Consider the following 17,180-nt stretch of genomic DNA (forward strand, 5'->3'; position numbering starts at 1 on the left):
CTAAGGGCATTATCGTGATATTGGGAACCACCGTTCACTTCTTACAGCAGTGCTTTATTCAGTCACACGCACGGTTCCCCATTTCCACCTCCATTCACTTTCTTCATCATTTCATGTTCTTTGTACACAAGTGCGCGTACACAAATCTAGATCTACGAGTGGTTCCCAAAACCACGATTTGGCCAGACTAAGTCTACATCATGATGACAAAATAAGAAAACATAGGCATAGACCTAATAATTTAAAATGATGACACTGTATGAACTGCATCTGCAGTGCACACATTGAATCAGTCGACCTCGGCCTCACTCTTTCAGACTGAGCTTACGATTAGTTTTGCCTTGGCTTTGCTTAACACTACTAACGTTAATATATGTCTAAGTTTTTTTTTACTCAGTAAATTACTGTCTTCAAGAATCAAGTTCAAGTTTAGTTCGGGATCAAGATCCTCCTCACCTGTGTGCTGTGCCTGCCGCCGCATACAAAACACGAAATAAGGCTCCACAAATGGGCTGAATTTGGTACTAAAACATCGACGTCTGTTTCATTATAATATTTTACTGCGTGGAACTTTACTGTAAACTAATGCTATGCCCGGCTGGACACATTCATTCGTACCATGCATTCGGAAGTTCCTCGCGAAAGTATCGTGGAGCATTATATTCACGCCGGGCTTGCTCTAGATACATCGCATGCAGTTTCGCGATTCGCGCGGAATTGCTCAGCTGTACAACTGAGGCGCGCCAAAACATGTCAACAATCACCACGTGAATGATGGGACGGATAAACCGGAAATTCGTATTTGCCTCAGCTCCCCCGTCAGAACAGTACAAAAATGAAAAGAAATAGTAACATCATCAAGTATTTAATTCGCATATTACCGCGTAGTAGGCCCTACATATTTTTGAGGGGTTTCTTGTAATAAATGATCGAAATTTCAAAATGTCATAGGCCTATCATTTTTATTTCACTCCGGATTTCACTGTATTCTCTTATTAGAATCATGGACCTATTTCAACATTTTGTTTTTGGAGGTGGGGGGATATCGAGGTGGACATACCCATTATCTCAGATATGATGATTACCCCCCCCCAAAAAAAAAAAAGCCCGGTCCACGAAGGATCATTCTATGTTAACTGGCAAGGGCGGAAATCTCTCCCAAAAGGTAGGGGGGCCAGGGGCTGTAAAAGTTGACAAGCAAAAAAAAAAAAAAAAAAGGTTATCACCTCCAAATTGTAGGTCGTTTCGACCTAAATAAATTTGTCAAGCAAAAAAAAAAGATTATAACCAAAAATGTAAGGTAATTTCGTCCAAAATACATGTTTATTTCGGTTTTGAATAATTTTATTTTTTAAAAGACCAAAAATCATATTGTGTACCCTTATTACTTTTGGGTAGGGGGACGCCCCCCCTGTCCCCTGGAATTTCCGCCCATGATTACTGGGGGTGCCTGAGCAATGTCACAGCACCCCAGCAGCAATATAATTTAGATAATCCTCCGTCGGTGGCCAGGTCCAGGCCACCCCCTCCCATATACCCTCATGAATCTTGACTTGAGATGTGGCTAACTATTATGGACTTAAGTGGGGAAGTATATACCTTGACGAAAAGTTTGCTGTAAAAATATAACTGAAAAAAATATTGGTAAACTGGTTTGAGGAAAATTCATGGAAGATTTTCATGAGGAATCAAGTTTTGAATTTGTGACGTCATATATGAGCAGCTGCACAAAAACAACATGCATACATTTATGGTTCATGACGACTAAATACTTTCTTCCTTTAAAAAGCGGGTGGGAAATAATTAAGTCTGTTGACTGAAGTAACCAATTTTCATTCTTCTATATAAGAAAATGACATTTGATTGTTTTTTTTTATTCACGATACATGGGAAGCTGCTCGCTTATGACGTCACAAATAAAAATAAATAAATTCTAATAACTTTCTTAATTTTTTGATGGATTTTCATATTAATATTTTGCAATAAACCTTTTGTCAGGGTCGGACTGCTTCCCCTGTTAATATCTTTATCATCTAAATTGAAAATGGACGTGAATATTGGTATTCTTCGAACAAACTAAGAATTAAATGTTTCAAATTTCATATCTGTACCCCCCCTATCTCACCTTTTCTCCTCAACGGCTAACGCTAAGTAATTGAATTTCAAAGATTTGCATTATTCTGGTGTATAGGCATGTATTTCATGAAATATCAAAAATATTCCACTCGTTAGGGCCAATATTCCACTCATCTGCGATTCGTTGAATATTTTCCCGAACCCTTGAAATATTTCTTGTATTCCATTCTGAGCCACCCAAAATAATATAAATATTCATTAGGTTGGCTAATATTATGTCACTTTCCTCACTTTCCCTTTTCTTATGTTATTACATGAAATCATCATTGTTTCATTTTTTGCATGAATGTGTAAATGATGTGTCTCCATTATTATGGAATAAGTTGCAGCAAGAAATAACTTATGCCCTTAATCAGTTGTCAATCCAATTGTTTTAGTTCTTGGTAGGAAAATTTTGAATAAACCTAATTTCATACATGACAAGAACAAGTGGGTTATGACATCATCAGCCCACCTAATGAATATTCATGCCTAGAACTGATTCACCGAAAAATGCAAATCTTTGAAATTCAATAACTTAATTCGTTGTTGTTTTGAATCTCATTTTGATCAAATTTTCAGCATTTTGCTTTGTGAATTTTACTCTATTATTAAGATAATTATACATATTTTCAGCCCGGAGCATCCATTTAAGTATTAAAGAATTGAGGTATATCACCAGTGCGATCGCGCAGCGCTATATAGCTGATAGGCCTGTGTTTTGGCTATTACCCCTGAAAAGGGATATTTTAATAACTTTATGGAATACACGAAGACAATATAGGTAATTAGCAAATCAGATAATACGAGCGTGCAGAGCGAGCTTAAAATGATATGTAAACTAAACTACAAAACGGACATTACAGAGCACTTAAAATCAAACAAAATATTGAGAGCTTGACTTTAATTGGCATAGTAGAACTTGATATTTCTAAGGTCCATATCAGCCTAATGAGCAAGATATAAATCTCTTTGAACAGGCGATGTGAGCGCGAAGCGCGAGCGAAAATTCTGTACAGTGAAGTTTTTTTTAATTACCTTCCAATAGTTCCCCACACAATTTTATTCACTCGTCTCCCTCCTCTTATTTTTTCTCCTTTTTTGTTGTTCTCTCTTTCCACTTCTTTTTTCTTTTATTTTTTCCCCACTTCTTCTTTCTTTTTTGTCCGCCAATATGGGGAGGGGTCTGGGCCACTCGGCCCCCTGGATCCGCCTATTCATGTGAAAGAATGCGATCATACAGCTGGTAAATAATTCTCACTGCGCATACGGATGCCTCCGGGCGGTGCTATACAGATGGAAAGATTGCCTATATATATATAATTTGTCAAATAATGAGAAAATAATAATAAAGAAACGAAGACAAAAAGAATAAGAAAAACAAGAGCATGGAGAAATAAATGAATTGTGACGTTTATAACCCTAATTTTCATTATTTAAAGAAGAAATCAACACGACTGTCTTATCACCAGCTTTAAATATTCTGGTGGTGCCCCAGCTGGAATTCGGAGTACTTGACAGCTGGATTTGAATGATATCGTGAGATGAATAACGAAAATACCGTTTCACTGCTTAACCCCTTGCTTTGTGATTCTTTTGTCAGTCTGAGTTTGCTTTTAATCAATATGTTTACATAATATTCGTCATTTTCTGTATGTTAGTCTTAATATTTATTCTTTCATGTTCTGTTACTTTCTGATTTGCTGTCATCCTGAGACAATCTCTTGCAGATATTGTGATTCTTGATGATTAATATTAATAAAAAAAAGATTATATAAATGTTGATAAGTGACTGCACTATTATTTCTGCAGAAGTTATCACTCATGGAAAATGAATGTGCCCTATATAGAAGTAATTGTTGGTTGTTGACCAGTTGTTGGGTGAAAGTCTTGTACAATAAAGATCAATTCGTGTATGTACTGACTGAATGTTTATTGAAAAATATCACTGGATTTCCTGGTCCATATTCAAACTGTATCCATGGTAACATAACCCTATGTAAATCAACCTAAAGATAACCAATGAACTTTAAAGAAAATAGAAGAACCCTAGCAACCCAATTGATGAAGATGGTTGACGGGGTGATTATGTAACGAAGAATGCTCAATGAAAGAACCAGATTTTAAGATGGAATGAATGATCGCATCTGAATTAGTCTGCAAGGACAGACTCGTATTTGACACTTTAACCATCACACCATGTCTAGAGTGAAGACTACATGCCAAAGGCTCTGTCTGTTTGAAATAATACTTGGTAGAGCCAACCACAGTACATAGTGAATCTAGTCTCACTACTTCAGACCCTGTATTAATATGTACTATGCGAATTATGAAAACCAAGGGTCTGTGACCGCAGACTACATCTGAATAAGAAAGGAATGAAGATAATCAGAGAATGACAGTGACTGAGGTTGTCAAGAACACAAGAAAATCTATTGAAACTGAACTGAAGATTAGAACATGCCAACCTGAACTGAACTGAATAGACAGAATGGAACTGATCAGACTTCAAATGAGAAACATAAAAGCGAACCAAAATGAACAATAATATTAACCATCCTCCAATTAGATTTGGCTCCGATAGGGGTAGCAATTCAGGCGTTGGGGGTTAGGTTCCTCCCCACTTTTTTCCGTTTATATAATGACCATCAGGGGGGAGGGGGGCGTTTCATTGAAGGAGTTGTCGGACGTTTTATACGACGGTCACCAGTAGCACTGCTTTTTAGCCAATCAACATCAAGGAAAGTTGTCAGATCTGACAACTTGTCGAACAAAAAAAAAATGATGAAACCCTCCCCTGTTTGTGATTGGCCGCCAGCCCTCACTTTCAAAACCGTTCCGCGGCCTGTATGCCATAATTATACGAGCATGACGAGTAGGCCAATTATATGCAGTTGGTGCGTTGCCCTGATGGGGAGGAGTCAGTTGTTGTTTGGCCGTTGTTTTAATTCTTCATATTGGGTGCAGATTTGAGAACCATTAGCTCCGTTTTGCTGAATGAAAGCTCAAGACCACGACTAGAAGGTAATTCAGCATTATGTTGACTTTTTCTGAATTTGAGTGAGAGCAGATATAAAATTGCAAAAGCGTGAATAGACCGATAGCTGAGAGTGTTTGGTAATGTGGCGACATTTCAATATATATATTTTTAACATATTGGGTTTTTTTTAATTTAAAGACTAGCAAGCGAGTAAAAGTGGTTGTGTTTGTTTGAAGCCTCAACATATTGTTTACGGTTTAAGAAAAGAAAAGAGATTAATTTAATATTGAATTTCTCACTACAGCTGGCAATTATTATACATAATTTTCATGAACATTTTAGACCAAAAACATTAAAACCTTGACTTAAATTCTAATTTTCCCCAAATGCTAATACCCGGACTGCCCAGAAAACCATTGCAATCGATTTCTACTATCTTAGTGAAAAGTGTATTCATTTAAGACCATTGTCTGGGAAAAAATATGAAAATGATTGATTTTCATGGAAAATCCAAGATGGCCGCCAAAATTGCCAATTTTGAACCCCATGGGACTTGATTCGAGAATATGATTCCTAACAACCTAGCTATATCACATGCTTGGTTTCAACTTGAAATATTTGTTACACTGGCAGTTTTGATGGGGTTCTTTAGGGGAAAACTTACTTTTGATGTTGTGTTTTGTTCAATAGCCTTACTTCCTGAATGATTATTTTGCATAAAAAGTGTCATGTCGTCAGCTAGCTGACATAATTTTATTTCGTCTCCAACACATATTCCCTTTATATCTTTATCACTTCTGATTTTGTTGCTGACAAACTCAACAACTATGATGAAAAGTAAGGCAGACAGCGGGCAACCTGGCCTTATCCTTCTCGTAGGGTAAAATGTTTCTGTAAAATATCCATTCAAAAGAACGCAATTCGAAATGTGTGTATACAGAATCGAAACCCATTTTTGAACATTATTTTGAAACCGAATTTTTCTAAACGTTCATTTATAAAATTCCATTCAAGACTTTCGAATGCTTTGCAGAAATCTACAAATATCAACATTTACATTTTTTCAAGTTGTTTATGAAAGATCTTGGAAAATAGAAAAGGCCGTGCTTTAGGCATACAACCTGTCGACTGTACCCCCACACCTATCCGTAGTTTGACTTTTAAATATCGTGCTTTTGGAGCACCCAATGGGGCAAAATTATGTTTCGACTATAATAAAAAAAGCACTTGTATTTTCTTAAACACTCTAAAAATTCGAATATTAAATCAACATTTGAAAGGTTGGAGGAGTGACAACCTTTTCCAAATGTTACATCCAACCTTGTATAAAGCTGAATCCAACATTTGAAGTGTTGGGTAGAACCATTTAAAGTTGTAAATGCAACATTTAGAAAATGTTGTCACTCCTCCAACCTTTCAAATGTTAAGTGAACCTACTCGTAAAGGTCAGAATAGGCATTTCTGTATCGGCTCATATAAAGAAGCGCTGGCACATCGAAGTCTACCCCTCTTGGGGCGGCTGCCGACGTCATCCCAAACCTTTTGCCTAATTTACCAATACTCGGAAAATTAGCCATTTTGGAGCCCCAATCAGGGCAAAATGCCTTTGTGCTATACAGTAAAGCCACTTCAACCACATGGAGAGGAAAGAGTAGGAGTTTATCTACCAGCTATATCTAACAACAGTGCTTGCACATCGAAACCTATTCACTTTTGGGGCTGCCGAGCTCCCCCCATCCCGTTTGCCTATTTATTGAAAAATACCCCACTTTGGAGCCCCAATCTAGGCAAAAAGGCATTTCCGCTATTTAGTGAAGCCAATTCTATTTTTTAAACCCCTTAGTTAAGCGAGAAAATGTTTTTATCAGCTGCATTTAAATATGTGCTGGCACATCAAGCATATCCACCTTTGCGGGCTGCCGAAATCATCCCACCCCTTATGCCGATTACGTAGGAGAAATTCCTTACTGTTTTCAAATGCACTGTCATCCAAAATACATGTTAAAGCTCTGCAGAAAAAAGGTTTACCAATGTTTTATATTGATTTTCTATATACATGGGCTCAATTACGTTATTTAGATGAACAAAATGTTGGAAATGTATATCGTGAAATATTATGGAATAATAGTAATATCACAATAAATGGACAACCTTTAAATTTTCAGGAATGGAAAGAAGTTGGTATTTTATATGTTAAACAAGTTATATGTAAAGGTAAATGGAAAGATATATCTTTTTTTAGAAACTTATTTGATGTTAATAATTTAGCGTTTAGTTTTAGATTTTTAAAGTTAAAAAAAGCATTTCCTGCTCATTGGCTTGAAAAAATGAATAAAATGAAAGAAAAACAAAACGATTCACCAGAACAAGAAGAAATCGATACATCTGTTGGTGAACGTATTAATATAATTTGCACTAAAGCAAAAAAATATTATTTGTTGTTTTTACAACAAAAGGAGGTTGATTTTTATATTTTGGACATCTGGGGAAAACAGCTGAAATTGCCAGAAAATTTAGTTTGGAAAGATATCTTTCATTTTAAATTCAAAAAGATAAAAGATAACAGAATTAAGCAATTTAATTTCAGACTGTTACATAAAATATTACCTTCCAGAGACAATTTGTTCAAGTGGAAAGTTATAAATACAAATCAATGCGAAATCTGTAATGAAATCGAAACCATTGACCATTTTCTGTTTTTTTGCAGAAAGATTAAAGTTTATTGGAAAATCATATCGAGGATGATTTATTTTATTTTCAAAGAAGAAATGGTAATAAGTATGAAAACATTGTTAATTGGGTATAAAATAGACAACCCAAAATTTGATCTTGTTAATTTGACGATCAATGTTGCCCAGTTTGTTGTAGTATTTAATTATGTGAAATGTAACCTTCAAAATCTAAATCATAGCAATAAGAGATTGATCACGGAATTTGTTTCATATTTGAAGTTTTATTTGAATCATTACGGATCTAAACAATTTTGTGTATTACAGGTCAAGAAAATTATTGATATATTGTAATTCCTGTTGTAAATGTTACATCATTTGTGAAAAAAGTTATTCTCATGTAAATATGTATATTTGTAAATATTTTGAAACAATAAATCCTCAAGGAAGAGGCAAAGAGAAAAAAAATACCAATAATTGGAAAATTCGCCATTTTGGAGCCCCGATCGATGCAAAATGCTTTTGTGCTATACAGCAAAGCCACTGAAACCACATGGAGAGGAAAGAGCAGGAGTTTATCTACCAGCTATATCTAACAATATGCTTGCACAGCGAAACTTATTCACCTTTGCCGGCTGCCGAACTCGCCCCATCCCGTTTGCCTATTTCTTGAAAAATACCCCATTTTGGAGCCCCCATTGAGGCAAAATGGCTTTTCTGCTATTTAGTGAAGCCACTTTTATTTTTTAAACCCCGTAGAAAAGCGAGAAAATGTTTTTTAGCAGCTGCATTTAAATATGTGCTGGCACATCAAGCATATCCACCTTTGCGGGCTGCCGAAATCATGCACCCCTTATGCCGATTTTGTCTATTTATTGGAAAATTCGTAAATTTTGGAGCCTCAATCGAGACAAAAGGTGCTATGTAGTATACATCTCTCATTGTTTTGAATTAAAAGAGTAGGATCAGCTTTTTTATCAGCTTCATAATAATGGAAGTACTAAGAAATTGAAGCCTACCCTCTCAAGTGGCTGTCGAAGTCACCCCACTCCTTTTGCCTATGTTGCCTATTTATTGGCAAATTCGCCATTTTTGAGCCCCAAGTGAGGTAAAAGCATAAAGATATATTATATCGCATAGAAATATGGGTAAAAGGCGTTTGTGCTATTTTTGGCTAGTTATTAAAAAATGCAATTTTTGAGCCCCCACTGGAAGAAAGTGGCATTTATATGCCCAAAGCCGCTTTTATTTCCATAAAATACTTGTAGAAAATGGAGGATATATTCTTCGACAAGTTACTTTAAAATAGGTTCAAGCACATTTAAGCCTATCCCCTACGGGAGCTTTTCGTAGTTACCCCCACCTTTTCCTTATTTTGACTTTACAGTGCGTATAAAAAAAGTTAACACTTTGAAAAATCCCTGGGAAAAAAATATAGAACATGTGGGTAATTTTTTCACATATAAACTTGGGATTGGGTCTCATCTATTCAATAAAAGTAAAAGTTTTGACAGAATAATACACTTGAGTGAGCACTGTCCATTTTTGTAAAGCTCGCAGAAATCTGTTTGCGCATAAATGCTCGTTTTTACGCTGTGTCAAGGGGAAAGGGCGAAATCAAATTTACCCTGCGAAACATTTCTCATACATTTCCCTTTCACTTTTATTCAATTGAAATAAGACGGATACATTCCGATACATTTAAATATTTTTGTGAAAAAAAATCCACCCAAACTGAAATTTCAACACTTAGTAAGCACAAGTTTTACCCTGTTTGTGCCAGCTGGATCTGATGACATAACTAAATCTGAACAAAAGTTTATATCAGACATCTCCAGCATTTTTCACTAAGTTTTTATCATTTAAAGTTGGTTTACATTTCATCTTTCATTTAATACTTGTTTCTCCACACTTTTTCCAAGCTTGACAATGATTAAAATGAAAATCAAAAGCATGTCAATCACAGCTCAGTGTAAAGCAAATATCGTCACGATGTCCTCGGTGTGTCGGGGAATGGGGTGGGGCGCAATGCACTCTTCGAAGTGTTTTGGCAAGGAAACAAGTTTAAAAGGTAAAATATATCTTCAAAGCAATTTTACTTGCTAAATTCTACGTTGCTGATGTGGTTTTCTTGACTAATGTCTACTTTTATTCGCATTATTAACTATTTCAAAGTTCTGCGCAAATCATTTTTCACTAACTTTTCAAAAGTAAGTGTGCTCACTCAAGCGGATTATTTTTGACAGATAATTGCTTGAATGGATCTGTGCCAATGTTAAATTTGGAAAAATCTGCAAGATATGACACATGTATAATTTTACAGGATTTTTTCTAAGTGTAAATTTTTTTTTGGATACGCTTTATTTTCATCGATCTCATGCAAATGATATAGGAGACAGTTGCTCAAAATTTTCAAGATTGCATAATAACGCCTATCTTCACTGGAACCTGAAAGGAATTTCACCCTGAATAAAGTTTGTTGTAAAAATAGCCAAAAAAAATTATAACAATACATATTCGCGAAGGTTTGTGGAAAATCCTCTAAAGATTAGGAAAGTAATTATTTTAAGGTTTGGATTTGTGACGTCATAAACGAGCAGCTGCCCCATATTATGTAATATGAAATGCATGAATTACACTTTTTTCATGGTCCTGATGACTTATTTTTCTTTTCATGATCGGATGTGAAATGATTTGTCTATTAATATATATTTATACAAAAGGTAAAGTAAAAACCCATTTTCAATTTTCTGAGAAAATGAAACTTCATTTATTTTTTACTATTTGCTATGTAGGATTGCTACTCGCATATTACGTCAAAAATCTGATTAAAATGATAACATTTTCATTCTTTAATGGATTTTTTCCCCAAACATTCGACAATATTTTTTATCATTTTTTCTGCTATTTTTAAAATAAGCTTTTTGCCCAGGGTGAGTTTCCCTTATAGTTACCCCACCCCTTTTCGTATTTGACTCGTATTCGGAAACATCGTCTTTTGGCATCGTAAAACCACATTATTTTGTCTTTTTCTCTTGTAAAAGATAGAGGAGACACTAAATCTCCAAAATGAAGAGAGTGTCTGGTAAATCGAAACATACCCCAACGGGAGCCCCCATTCAGGGAAAGGGGCATTTCCATCCTCTTTCGTGTCGAGCGCTAACATTATGCATTAGTTGCTAATGTTCATAATAAATCAGATAGATAAGAGCACATACATTTTTTTTCATTAAAACATGAAAATATGGTCACAAATTCTATAAAAAAAATCTATCAAAATTTCGATAGTTTTGTTTACCTTGGACCAGGCAACTCAAACATGTGAGTGTGGTCCTATATTAGAAAAGTAGTAATATCTACAATTCTGTTCCTTTTCAGACAATATGATGATGAAGCTACGGAAACACGAACAATAATTTGAAGAGAAAGTGGGCGTGGCTGAGGAGGAGGTGGAGGCATAGGAGGAGTTGACAGAGGAGGAGGTGGAAGAGGAGTAGACGGCAGAGGAGGAGATGGCGGATGACTGAGAAGAAGGCTAGAGACAACGAGGTGGAAGAGGAGGATTTGGCAGATGAGGAGGTGGTGGATGGCTGAGGAGGTGGAAGAGGTGAAAAGCGCATTTATTGAAACTCTTCCCATTATCTGGGCAAAAAATATGAAAATAATTCATTTTCATGAAAATTCCAAGATGGCCGCCAAAATTACAAATTTTGAGCCCCATGGAACACGATTTATCAAAAATCAATAAAAACTAAACAATTCAGGCAATACAAAAAAAAAATGGTTAAAAGGTCTTCTTCTTCTCGATGGAACCCTTATTTGCGACCAGACTTATAGAATGGGCTGAAAATCGCAGAATTATTTTAAGGAGACGCAGAGGAGGAGATGGTGGATGACTGAGGAGACGGTTGGAGATGACGAGGTGAAAGAGGAGGAGCTGGCACAGGAGGAGTTGCCAGAAGGAGACGGCAGAGGAGGAGATATTGTGGATGGCTGAGGAGATGGAAGAGGAACAATTGGTAGAGGAGGAGACGGCTGGAGAGGTGGAGGTGGCAGAAGAGTTGGCCGAGGAGGAGACGGCAGAGGGGGAGACGGCAGAGGAGGAGTTGGCAGAGGAGGAAGACAGAGGAGATGGTGGATGGCTGAGGAGACGCGGCTGGAGAAGATGAGTTGGCAGAGGGGGAGACGGCCGGAGAGGAGACGGCAGGGGAGGAGTTGGCAGAGGAGGTGGATGGCTGAGGAGGTGAAAGAGGAACAATTGGCAGAGTAGGAGACGTTAAGAGGAGGAGACGGCAGAGGAGGAGATGGTGGATTGCTGAGGAGGTGTAAGAGGTGAAAAGCGCATTTCTTGAAGCTCTTCCCATTATCCGGGCAAAAAATATGAAAATCCAACCTGGCCGCCAAAATTGCCAATTTTGAACCCCATGGAAAACGATTTATAAAAAATCATTAACCAAACATTTCAGGCAATGCAAAAAAAATGGTTAAAAGGTCCTCTCGACGGTGCTGGAACCCCCCCCCCAAAAAAAAAAATCACAGAATTATTATAATTTGGTGCAATTTAACTTATTATAAAATCACTAAATTTATAAGATCAATGTGTTGAAAGGGCGAATGGGGGTCGATGCTTTAGAACAAATATTTTCCAAACGAAAATGTATTTGCATTTGAAATGCATTGTAGTGAATCATTTTTAAATTAAAAAAAAGAACAAATATTCAAATGAGGTCAAACCCGTGCCGTAATTGGCTATTGCATGGTTCTTATTGGTCTCCATTAAACCAAATGGCCCAAATTGGACTAGCTTAAGGGCGTCTTCAGCATCTAACAATGTGCGCTTTACAATTGATTATTATTCTTAGTATTATTCTTATTCTTATTATTATGATTACCATTTTTATTATTTTGATGATGATTATTATTATTACTAAAAAACATAATTGCATCGGAGGCATATAAGCATCTAGAAGATGATGTACATAGACGCATACATTCGTAATTCCGAAGCTTCGTTATTCCGAAGGTTCGGGTATTCCGATGATTCGTATTTCCGAAGGTTCGTAATTCCGAAGGTTCGTTAGTCCGATAACGAAATGAGGTTCGTAATTCCGAAGGTTCGTTAATCCAAAAACGAAGAGGTTCGGAATTCTGAAGGTTCGTTAGTCCGAAAACGAATTGATTAACGAATCTTTTTTCGTTTTCGGACTAACGAACCTTCGGAACAACGAACCTTATTTCGTTTTCGGATTATCGAACCTTCGCGGACTAAAGAACCTTAGGACTAACGCCACAAATGTTCGGATTAACGAACCCTTTTACGTTTTCGGATTAACGATTATCAAGGTATAGACAATTTACGTGTTTCGGAATTATGAACCTTCAGAATTACGAAGTGTAACCGTATATAGAATGGGAGCCATTTTGTTTAAACAATATTTGAGGTGATTTTGTTTAACTTGGACCTGGCAACTTAATTAATTAATTATGAGTGTGCTCCTATATTATTAGAAAAGTAGTAAAAGAATACATACGATTCTGTTCCTTTCCAGACAATATGATGAAGCTACAGAACACGAACAATAATTTGAAAGGATGGAGAAGGAGGAATGGCTGAGGAGGAGGTGGAGACAGAGGATGAGACGGCAGAGGAGGAGGTGGTGGATGGCTGAGGAGATGGAAGAGGAACAATTTTATTGGTAGAGGAGGAGACGGCTGGAGAGGAGGTGGTGGCAGAAGAGTTGGCCGAGGAGGAGATGGTGGATGGCGGAAGAGATGGTGGATGGCTGAGGATACGGCTGGAGAGGAGGTGTTGCAGAAGATTTGGCTGAGGAGGAGACGGTTGGAGAGGAGGAGGTGTCAGGAGTAGGTGGCAAAGGAGGAGGGAGCAGAGGAGGAGATGGTGGATGATTGAGGAGACAGTAGAGGAGGAGACGGCAAAGAAGGAGTTGCAAAGGAATGAGTTGGCAGAGAAGGAGATGGTGGATGGCTGAGGAGACGGTAGAGGAGGAGACGACAGAGGAGGAGACGGCAGAGGAGGAGGTGGAAGAGGAGGAGTTGGCAGAGGAGGAGGTGGATGGCTGAGGAGATGACTGGAGAAGACGAAGTGGAAGAGAAGGTGTTGGCAGAGGAGGAGACGGCAGAGAAGAAGACGGCAGAGGAGGAGGTGGTGGATGGCTGAGGAGGTGGAAGAGGAGGAATTGGCAGAGGAGGAGCTGGATGGCTGAGGAGACGGTTGGAGAAGAGGAAGTGGCAGAAAAGGAGGTTGCCGAGGAGGAGACTATAAAGGAGGGGGTGGCAGAGGAAGAGGGTTGGACGTCGTCGTAGGGGCCGAAGTATTGTCGGGGGAGATGGAAGAATTTATAGATGGGAAGGGGTTGGGAGGAGGGGTGGGTGGTTGCGTAGGGAGGAGATGAGATGGATGGCTTGATAGGGTAGATATTGATAGGTGGGTGAGCTGTAGGCATTTGGCCAATTTTTGTTGTATAATATAAAAAAGTTAGATGAAACCATGGAGCTATCTGTGTTAATAGCCGGATGATGAAACATTGAGGATGGGCTATCGGGGGAACGGGAGGTGAGGACTTGGTATATATTTTTTTAAGGAGTGTTTGGGCTTTGTTGGACTTGAGTGGTATTCTCTCTGGTAATCATTTAGTTATATTTGTATTACCCATTCGAGCAACACTTGTTTCTGGAGCATTATTTTATTACTGATTCTTTGTCCACTCTTTGCATTTATAAATGCTCCATCTATTATCGTCTTGAATATGGGCTACAACATTAGGCCTATTACAGATGCCATTGTTAGATTTCCGTGAATTATCTTTGTTCCTCCCACTTATTTATTACAAGCAAGTCACCTTTGTTTGTTATAATTATTGTGATTAATCCACAATTTGTTGGTCTATTCTTACCTGAAACATGAATCCCCCTGAATTATGTGTCGGTTGAAACGTAGGGACAATGTGGATTCTGTATAGATGGATTGCATATCCTTAAGCATGAAACTGTCAAATGTTGACAGATAATCTGATGTAAAAATGTCAACCATCACTTTTTCATTATGATTAGTTGATCAAGCACTCTTTTCTCTTCGTAAGAAAAAGATAACTCCCTAAAATATATAACCAATGGTCATGTTTTAGATATATCTTGCATAAAGTTTGGAAATATTTTGTTTTAGATTATCATTCTGTTAGGTTTGGGCATTTCATGCTCCTTGACGACCATTTCAGAAGGGAACAGATATTAAAGGGGAATGAAACCTTTGGAACAAATAGGCTTGTGTAGAAACAGAAAAATCTAAGAATAGGAATAAAGAAAGTTTGAGAAAAATCGGACAAATAATGAGAAAGTTATGAGCATTTGAATATTGCAATCACTAATGCTATGGAGATCCTCACATTGGCAATGCGACAAGGATGTGTGATGTCACTGATGAACAACTTTCCCTTTTGTGGACTATAAAATACCCTCAAAATGTCTCTTTTTGCTTTTTCTTACGATAATACAAACTCTTTATCCATTATGTATTCTTAAAAAATATGTATTACATGCCCTCATGTAGAAAGAACACATGATCTATGGATAGATGTGATAAAAGAGGCAATTCAAGTGAAATATATACTAAAGTAATGGGGAGAGTTGTTCATCAGTGACATCACACATCTTTGTCGCATTGCCAATTTGCTATCTCCATAGCAATAGTGATCGCAATATTCAAATGCTCATAACTTTCTCATTATTTGTCCGATTTTTCTCAAACTTTTGTTGATCTGTTTCTTTGATTTTTCTGTTTTCACACAAGCTATCTTGTTCCAATGGTTTCATTCTCCTTTAAGTATACATATTATACGAAGATCCTATTCACATTCATTTTTCTGAACCGGTTCTTTCTAGTAGAAGATCACATTGTTGGCCCTCAAAGTCACACAGTAAGCTACACTTGTTTCTTTTTGCAAGGGAGTTGAAGGATGACTGTTTAGTTAAATAACGATAATGTTCCTGGCTGGTAGCAACATGTGAATAATAATCCGACAGGGCGAAGACCCTTAAATTGAAGATGAACTTAAAGCAAATCCTCAAGTCAGTTGATTTGTGTTGACCAAGGGGGAGGGGGGGGGTGTTGGGAGATTTATTTTAGCATTTTGATTAAATGTGATGGTTGTGTGTACATGGTCTTTGCCGTCAAATTAGAGGTGAACGATGCTGTTGGGACAGATAAGGAGACACATGTAGCTTAAATTAACGGCTGGTTGGGAGATGGCGGACTGTGGGTTATGATTGGCCTTGCCCTTGAATAATTTATAAAAGTGAACGGCATACCCAGATTTGCTTTAAGTTCATACTTTTTTTAAAAACAGTTTACTTAGTCGCATGGTAGATTCTGACAGGGGGATGGTGACATGTGACTTATGTGCCTACCAATCCTTGCCCCTTAAATTGTAGGTAAAAGGCCACGCCCAGTCAGATTAGTTAATAACTGGCTGGAAGATGATGGTCAGTGAATTATGTTCATACTGGGCCATGCCCCGCTATTGGTGAATGTCAATGTCCAGTCAGATTATTTGTTGTTAAGATGAGCTAATAACTGGTTGGGAGATGGTGGTCTGTGAATTATGTGCCTACTGGGTCTACCCCTTAAATTGAAGGTGAACGGCCATGCCCAGCAGTCATATTACATGTATTTTAAATTTAGTTAATACCTGGCTAGGAAATGGTGTCCTGTGAATTATGTGCCTACAGGGTCTTACCCCTTAAACTGTAGGTTAACAGCCACGTCCAGACAGATTACCTGTAGTTAAGATTATTGGCTGGGAGATGATGGCCTGTGAATGATGTGCCTACCGGGCCTCGCCCCTAAATTGTAGGTGAAAGGCTATGCCCATTCATTATTTTATATATGTTTATTGTAAATTTGCATAATTTGAATAGATCCTTTCTTGGAGATGGTGGCCTGTCATGTACACACGAGGCAAAATCCTTTATGCTGTAGGTCGACCGGTATACCCAATGGCCCGTATTCTGAAGTCGGGTTTAACTTAAGCTCAGGTTTAAAGTTGTGGTTTAAGTATGGACAGCCAATTGTTACATAAATCACCAACAGTAGAGATATCATATTTCAGCTCATTTGACTCTCAAATCAGTCATAATTGTCTAGGAAGTATAGATGATTGTCTTCACCATTGAAGAATCGGGAGAGAGCACAGTAAATATAAAAAACATACAACTTAATAAAATTTTGACACTTTTGGCTTCCCATAATTTTAGCACAGAGACCATGGTCTAAGTTAAACCTGATTTCAGAATACGATCCAGTAAGTCAGTTGATTTGAGGTGATGATTACCCCCCCCCCGGGGGTAGAGTACCGAATTGATGATGTCAAAAAAAACTTTGTTTGCATTTTAGCGTTTTT

General features: G+C 37.5%; 1 protein-coding gene and 1 long non-coding RNA gene across 2 annotated transcripts; one reads left to right on the top strand and one right to left on the bottom strand.

The window, feature by feature from the left end:
* Positions 1-4,989: 4,989 nt before the first annotated feature.
* On the top strand, positions 4,990-13,325 carry LOC121426839. The gene is made up of 3 exons (XR_005971637.1): positions 4,990-5,139; positions 11,143-11,371; positions 13,314-13,325. It is a non-coding gene; the product is annotated as an uncharacterized LOC121426839 (long non-coding RNA).
* A 129-nt stretch (positions 13,326-13,454) lies between these two features.
* On the bottom strand, positions 13,455-14,228 carry LOC121426008 (proline-rich receptor-like protein kinase PERK2). Its single transcript, XM_041622137.1, has one exon. It carries the CDS (start codon positions 14,226-14,228, stop codon positions 13,455-13,457), a length of 774 nt encoding a protein of 257 aa, XP_041478071.1.
* Between the last annotated feature and the right edge of the window lie 2,952 nt (positions 14,229-17,180).

Source organism: Lytechinus variegatus, chromosome 13 (assembly GCF_018143015.1).
Source record: "Lytechinus variegatus isolate NC3 chromosome 13, Lvar_3.0, whole genome shotgun sequence".
NCBI classification, from domain to species: domain Eukaryota; kingdom Metazoa; phylum Echinodermata; class Echinoidea; order Temnopleuroida; family Toxopneustidae; genus Lytechinus; species Lytechinus variegatus.